This window comes from Lontra canadensis, unplaced genomic scaffold, assembly GCF_010015895.1.
Source record: "Lontra canadensis isolate GAN:19392208 unplaced genomic scaffold, GSC_riverotter_1.0 scaffold57, whole genome shotgun sequence".
Taxonomy (NCBI): domain Eukaryota; kingdom Metazoa; phylum Chordata; class Mammalia; order Carnivora; family Mustelidae; genus Lontra; species Lontra canadensis.
In genome coordinates this window covers 1,889,031-1,897,120 of record NW_022631051.1, presented here as the reverse complement: position 1 = coordinate 1,897,120, position 8,090 = coordinate 1,889,031, and the positions used below count along the sequence as shown (strand labels likewise).

At 40.4% G+C, this 8,090-nt stretch overlaps 1 protein-coding gene across 1 annotated transcript in view; it reads left to right on the top strand.

Annotated features, from left to right (window-relative positions):
• Positions 1-5,077: 5,077 nt before the first annotated feature.
• Positions 5,078-8,090, top strand: part of AKAIN1 (A-kinase anchor inhibitor 1) — a 46,553-nt gene continuing 43,540 nt past the window's right edge. Inside the window, exon 1 of the mRNA XM_032875662.1 lies at positions 5,078-5,539. Coding sequence (XP_032731553.1) covers positions 5,524-5,539 — 16 coding nt within the window. The 5' untranslated portion in view covers positions 5,078-5,523. The remainder of the gene's footprint in view (positions 5,540-8,090) is intronic.

Genomic DNA, 8,090 nt, shown 5'->3' with positions numbered 1-8,090 from the left:
ACTGAAAATTTATATCACTCAATTCCCTTCACCTATTTTGCTAATCCTCCCACCCCTCTTCCCTTTGACAACTACCAGTTTGTTCTCTGTATTTATGAGCCTGTTTCTGTTTTATGTTTGTTTGTTCATTTGTTTTGTTTTTTAGATTTCACATATACATGACATCATTTGGCTTTCTCGGTCTTACTTATTTCACTTAGCATAATATCCTCTAGGGCCATGCATGTTGTCACAAATGGCAAGATTTCATTCTTATTGTTTGGCTGAGCAATAAAGTTATTATTTCCAAAGGTCATGATTAAATCTATTCCCAAACATACAGCCCAAGTCAGCCAGATATAAGAAGAGCACTCAACATCTCAATTTGGACTATAATGGGGATCTAATTTTTGTCATTATACTTTTTTAAAAAGGTTTTTTATTTTTTATTTTTCTTGTTTAAAAAGTCTCTTCCGAATCTCCCAATCTGCCATTTTTTTTTTCTGTCTTTAGTATCTTTCTTCCTTTATATATGCTCTTAGCGGGAAACTCTGTCTTAATTTCCTGCTGCTTCTCTTTTCCTTTCTCATATCCCTTTCCTATCTCTTATTTTTCTTTCCACCTCTTCTTTCCAGAAGATTTCTTTTCTCATTGATTTTCCTTTCTGAAATTCACTTAGTGTGGAACTTATGCATTTTGTGTATTTATGTTTAATATTATTTTACTGGGGGGGGTAGAGAGAAGGGGGAGATGGAGAGGGAGAGAGAGAATCGCAAGCTCAGTGGGGAGCCTAACCCAGGGCTGGACCCTAGATCATGACCTCAGCCGAAGACAAGAGTCAGATGCTTAGCTGACTGAGCCACACAGGTGCCCCAACTTAGTGTGGCACTTATAAATAAATAGGTAAATTTTTGTATTCAGAATTTGTTGAATAAGATTTATAGTGTCTATTTACAATTTTAAAGTTGAATATTGAGTTGAACACTTCGTGCTTTTTAAAAACTCACCAAATTTGTTTTAATTTGAATTCATTGAGTCTCCCTCTCCTGTCATCTAGTAAAAACTTTCTTTTCTGTGTGTAACTTGGGAGAACTTTTTGTACAAAAATGGACATGGATATATAGCTCTTTGGTAGTAAAAAAAAAAAAAGGTCTTCAAACAATGTTAGATTTATTTTTTCATGAAAATGTTCATTGTGCATAAACACACTATAAGATTATAACTGTTCTAATTTACTTTTTCCAATAGTTGCTAATGTTTCCTTTCAGAAAATATGGCTATGTTATAGGCTCTTTTAAAGCATCTCACAGGACTTAAACACTGCTTCATAAAATGCAAACCTACAGAGACACTTTCCTGTATTCTTTGAGCCTGTAACATTGTTTAAAATTTCCCATTTCTTTTCTTACAACAGTGTAGTCATTAATTTTATTTTCCCTTCCCTTTTATTCTATCCTCTATCTCCATTTTTTTCTCAATTTATGCCATTTCCCTCTCTAGATGTATTTTTACCTTGCTTTAAGTCTTTACAGATTGCATAACACAAAGATTAGTTTTTCAGTGTCTTCTTCCTCATTTGGTTTTTCTTTTTTTATGTCTATGTCACATTCTCTCATTCCTTTTTTTTTTTTTTTTTATTACTGCTCAATTCACCTCTATAGCCTTCCCTAGGCTCAATTCAAGAGCTTCTTGCAGTTTTTGGAAGAAAAGAGACCTTCCTTTTCCAGCACTTCATTTCTGTAATCATTTGAAACCTACAAACCAAGACATTTGGAAAAAATTATGTTTCAATGCTTCATGATGAAAATTCTTCTTTTCAGTCTATTTCAACTGTCCTCAGAGATACTAAAAAGTATTTGAAATTATACTTGGTTGAATAATGCATTAAAATGAATATGGAGCCTGACGAATCAGAGTATGGCTGGAGCCAAGGTGAGCTGCAAATAATGCAAACAGTGGGAGTATTTCAAGATGGGTTTTCAAATTTTTTCTATTTTTTAAAGCTCTAAAGACCGAGTAGAATAAATTAATGTTAGAGGGAAGAGATGAGAACTGGGGGGAAGTTTGAGAGTTATAGCTCTAATCTGTCTGTCATAGTTTCTTTGGAGTTTCTAATTTAATGTCTGTATATCCCATAAATCACTACTTCATAGTGTGACCATGTTCATTTTATATAAAATATTCTCCCAAGATTCCAAGAAAAATAGTTGATTCCATTAAGTGACTCTTTTTCTTCTGTGCCTTCCAGTTCATCTAGCTCCTTGTTCAAATGTCTATAGGTAGGAGTGCACAGTTTGATAAGTTCAGGATGAGAGCAAGGAAGTTGGGGTATATAGTCCAAATTGTTCACTGTCTTGCTTCCTATCAGTATTGCTATCATTGACTGGAAATGATAGAGCTGGACTGAGGTAGATGGTGGTGGTGGAAGGGGTGGCTGCCTCTCTGATGGATGGATATTTCAAAATGTAGTGGATTGTTTGACTAAAGAATGAGTTGCCTTGAGTGAAGGTGTTTAAACAGAGACAATGAGAGTATACTGGGGAACAGAAGCCTCTTGTTGACTAAGACTAGATCTATCAAAGAATCTGTGTCTAATGGTAGAAAAAAGGGAAACTTTTTTTCCTATGAGACAGACAGTCTGTTATTAAATTTATCATTTACACCAAGATATTAAAAAATCTAGTAGCCTTATTAAAGTATTTAAATTAATTCAACAGAATAATAACTCCAGTGGTAGCAAAAATTGGAGATGATATTCTTGAATATAAAATTTACTGATGAAATAATTAAATAAAAAATGTATTACAGTGCTTGGGTTTTACTGGGTATAATATTAATTGCCCTAACTAAAATATAAACAAGCAAACACTGGGTTGGAAGTATATTGTTCTGTGACTAGGTAGCAATATTTTGTTGTGTAGAGAAAATGAAGAGTTCACCAGAGAAAGAAGGGCAGAGAAGAGCTGAGAACGGGCTGAGGAGATTTTTCTTTTGTCCTTGACCTGTTGCATTAGATTTTACTACATCATTATTACCTGCTGCTGCCATAGCAAACTAATCAAGGATGTTCTTGGGACCATTTTCAGGCATTCTTTATTTCTACTACTGTCTTGGCTTCTGTGGAAGCCAAGCTTGGAAGTCTATGGGAATATACCTGCATTCCTTCCTTATTTAACATTTAGGAAGACATGCTGAGGTTGGAGGTGGCATAAATAGTTTTTCTCTTTTTAAATGCTGATACATCAAATACCTTGCTAGTCAAAATATATTTTATGGACCAGCAGTGCTCTGCAGCCTGGACATTACCTAGGAGCTTGTTAGAAATGCAGAATCTCAGAATCTGTCACCCACCCTGATCTACTGAATCATAATCTGCATTTTAAGGAGAACTCCATGGAATTTAGATGCCCACTAATATTTGAGAAGTTTTTAACCTAGTTTGCATTCCTGTAGGGTATCATCTGTTCCCAATGTGTCAGCAATTTCCTGAAATGGGCTTAATTGGGGCTGTACGCTCTCTTATTTAATCTGTTCATACATCATTGCATTTAATCCCCACAACAAACCTTCACAATATCTTAATCCTTATATTGCAGATGAGACAGTTAAATGACTTATCCAAGGTCACACAACTAGTAAATGGGGGACTTGAGTCTGACTCCTCAAATCTTTTCTCTTTTCCTATACCACACTACTTTCTCTTTACTTTAATCATGAATAATTGTCTATGCATGAAGAGAATAAAGCCCATTTAAGAAAAAAGGTTATAAAAAGACCTTTTAAAGAGGACTTGCAGTCATTCAAAGATTATTTCAGAGTGTGTCGCACTTCTGGTGATAAAGCAAAGAAGACAGAATGAAGCACCCTTGGTCCCTGGTTTTGGTGTAATTCAGGACTGCATCTTGTCATGTCCATACCTTATCCTGCCCATCAGCTGACTTGTATCTTGCTGCTGCTGAGGCAGGTTCCATCTGCTTAAGCCTGTGTTGAGCCAGGTTCTAAGAGCAGCACTGATTGTGTTGTGTTGAGGCTGTCCATATGCATCCATGCAAACTGCAGTTCAAGAGCTGTAAAACTGTTTGCATTCTAAATCTATCAGATGGCTTTGAACAAAACCAGTGCCAATAAGGCTATTTGAATGCTTTAATTTGGCAAAAGAGTGTAGAACTTATGGACACCAACCAAATTATTAAGAAATATTATATTTCCAGGATAGCTGTATTTTCCAGGGAGAGGTGCAAGAAACCCCATAAAACATTGCAAATGGCCCAGATCACCCTTTGTTCTTGGAAAACTCCTTTCAGCTGCAAAAACAAAGAATAAAACCCAAAGCAACCTGACATCTGCTTTGAGGCTGGAGAATCCTGTTTTCTTGTTAGCTCTGGGGTTATAACCCAGATAGACTTGTTCCAAGCTGGGTAACATCTAGTCTGGGCTATCCACACTACACAAACATTTCTTGGGGGAACTAGATAATGATTTAAAAATGAGCAGTGAATTAGAATCATGAAGTGAGTGCGAGTCATGTCCCAGTCACTTTAGAACTGGGTGTGTATGGGAGGCCCAGTTCTCAGTAGGATGAAAGTAGGGGAAGTACTAACCTTTCTTGATCAGTCTCAGGGCTGTTCTCATACTTAAAGAGAACTCTTTTGGCTCAACCTTTTATGGAGTGTGTGAGTGTCTCAGTGAAGACATACCTCACTGAGGTCTTGTGCATTGGCCAGCCCTACTTTCTCTAAAATGATGACCTTGAGAGCCTCTGAGTTTAGGAGCCTCAAAGTTTAGGCCAGATCGGCCTCCTGGGGGGTGGGGCCTGATAGGGGCGCCCTCTACACGTGCTCCAGTCACCCTGTCCTTCCCTCTAGCTCTCTTTCTGACGTTAGCAGAAGACTGAGACTCAGAGTAAGGGAGGAGTCATGGACCCCAAGGGCGCATTACTCGGAAGCCCCACCCCTCTATTAGAGTCACCCAACCCGGAGAACTCAGAGTCATCCTCAAGAGTAAAGTTCTTTGAAATATATATATATATATTATATATATTATTATTATTATATATATATATATATATATAAAAGGGCAAACCCACTCTAAATGTCAGTCCAATATCCACGGGGGCGAGAGACAGCAGGTAATTAGAAGCAATTAGCTGTCCCCCTGCCGGGAAGCCGGGCAATTACCTTTTTCTCTCTTCCTCTTCCGTCCTTCCTTCTCCCGTGGAAGCGATAGAAGTGTTTTGCTCCCCAAGCAGCAGTGTACGCTGAGCTGGCACAGGAATGAGGGATGAACTGAGCAGGATTCGGTCTCCTCCTCCCGCCGCCGCGGTAGCCGCCGGCAGAGCAGTGCATTGTGGAGGGTGAACGCGCCGCGGCCGCTGGAGCTGGCTTCCCGGGATCGCGCGGCGGGGAGCTGTCCGAGGTGCTGAACGTCCCGGCCCCTGCACGCCCATCTGCGCCCATCTGACCCCTCCAAGTCCTGGCCTTTCTCCCATCCCTCCGTCTGCCTGTCTATTCTCCTCACCTAGGGTCGTAGCGTCTGGAGGAAATCATGGTGTTCGCTCCAGGTATACCTGCACCTTGCTTTTTCACCAGGTGTCCAGGAGGGGATCGGGGAAGAGAAGGGAGAACATAGGGAGAAAAGGCCTTTTACCTTGACTCCCATCTGCGGGTTTTGGAGTTACTGTCTGTAAACTAGGGGCGGGAGAGTGCCTCTGTGCAGAGTCTTCGCCTCTCTCCCCAGTCCCGTCCCATCTGTCCTCTAACCATCCCCAGCTGTAGTCCCGTCGCTGCTCTAGCCGCCTGGTTCCTCCACATCCCATCGGAGCTCAGGCACCTTGAGAATTGGGACCTTTGCCAGACACACAGGCGCCTACGTGGGCGGGAGGGTGGAGAGATCCGGCCAGGAGTCGTGGGCTTCGGGATACTTCGGTGGGAATCTTCTTCTCTGCCACTTAACCCTCTGCAAAAGTGGCAAAGTGACCCGGTTCCTCCCGATGTCCTGAGGAAAGAAGTGGGTGAAGCCCACTAAGGGCAGAGGAGCGTTCCTCCTCAAGGAATTCGACCTGAAACTCTGGCAGGAGGCTGCAGCTCAGAAGCTGCTACTGCGGCGCCGCTGGCTGTTGCAGTGTCTTTTAGGAGCTGGCAGTGAAGGACTTTGGTCCTTTTGCTGCTATCTGTGGCTACAAGTTGGCGGAGAGTCAGATTTGCCTGCAGTTGACCGGCTTACTGGTGTGTGCATGTGTGTGTATTTGAGTAATGTCTGTGTAAGTTGAGCATTGGGGGAAAACATGGTCATTGTTAACCTAGGAAGCTGTCTCTAGGGGGTACATACAACAAGGTCTTTCTCTCAAATTCCAGGCTCTGCTTTCATTAAATACTTCTGTGGGGGAAAAGGGAGTATGGAAAAGAGTAGAGGGGACTAAGACTCTAAGTTTGTTATGGTTCTTTCACTTGAAAGGTTTGTTTGCATTTGCTGTAGCCATTAGACCTCAGGTAGCTAGGGAGGAAAAGTATAATGCAATTTTAAAAGGGAATAATTGAGTCTGGGTTAACTTGAGAAGGGGAAGTTCCCTCTCCCCACCCCCAAACAGGATGTTAGCTGAGGAAGCAGGAGTGAGTTTCTGTCAGTCCTGACACTCACCACAGGCAGTGACTCAGATGATGACTTAAAGGAAATTCCAGAGGCCTGTCTGCTGACCATTTCAAATAATTCAAGGGGGGAAGTTGTTCTGTACAGTGAAGGACATTCAATCAGCATAGGACCTATGAAGTTGAAAAAAATAGTTCTTGGTAGCATTTATAAACAATTTACCACTTTGTAAAGCACTTTTATGCCATTATTTCATTTGATTTTCAAAACCCTCTGAGCGAAGCAATATTTCTCTTTTACCAGCCCCAGGCGGGCTGATTTCAGATAGTCTTTCCAGACTCAGTTGGAATTTTCTGGGTCCTCTGACTCTCTCAGAACCTATCTTCTTGACAAAATGCCTTTTCTATCTCAGGGGTTGCCGCTGTTTTGGACAAGGGTCAGATGTAGCCCCAGGGAAACGTCCTTCTACTTCTGGGGTGAAGATGGGCTAGTGTTGTTCAGAGTTGGGGTTGTTGAGTGAAGTTAACCAGACGTTTTCTAAAGGCATGATTGTGGGTGAAAGACTGTGTAATGAGCAGCGAGTAATTCCTGGAGAAGACTGAACTGGCTGAAGCAGACTACTGTTTTCACAGGGCTTTACTTTTCCATTTCTCTTCTAAGTTTTGTATTAGTTTTATTTTTTTTCCCCTGCAGGGAATGTAGAAGTTATTCATAACTGTCAGAGATGGTATAAATTGACCTGGATAGGATATGTTACAGAAACCTGTGGGGAAACACTTTTTGGGTCATTTCTTCAATTTCGAGTTTTTCTTAAAAATTGTAAGCATTTTGGGACAATAAGAATAGGGTGTTAAAATATTGTGTTAACTTACCTTTTCATCTACTGATCATATGTCTTCCAACTCATATAGTGATTTTATTCTGAAAGAATATCAGAACAATGAATTGTTTTTGAACTCTGCCAGATTTTCATCATTACAGCCTCATTTCTAGGACTGTTGTTTTTCTAAATCTCTATAATCAGGGATCCAGATGTTTTGTGCTAGTCAAGGCAAAACTCCTCCATTTTCTCCAAGCCACCCAGGAAGGGAGGGAACAGAGGCATGCGCTATGATTATTTCAAAATTAATAAAGTAATAATCCACGATGAATATAATAAGTTAACATGGAACTGTTCATAAAATTGGGTCAGTGGATACTGTGCCCTTCTAAACCCATTGTAGCTCTTTGGGTTTTAGCAAAGGGAAACAAGAATCCTGAGGTCTACTTCTGGCCTTGCCTATGTGGATTGACCTGCTTTGAATGATTCTGCTGCCTCTTCACTTACCTTAAAGGCAAAGGTGAAAAGTTACAGAGATTCAGGAAGCAATTTTCAGTCCAGAAGTACAATGTAATGAAGGAGAAATGATTGTAAATTTATATAACTCTACTTAGGAATCACTCTTATTACATGGTATAAAAAAATCTTGCATTTTCTTGTTTCAATTAGTCTACAGATTATAAGGAACAGGGGTTAAGCTGGGCAG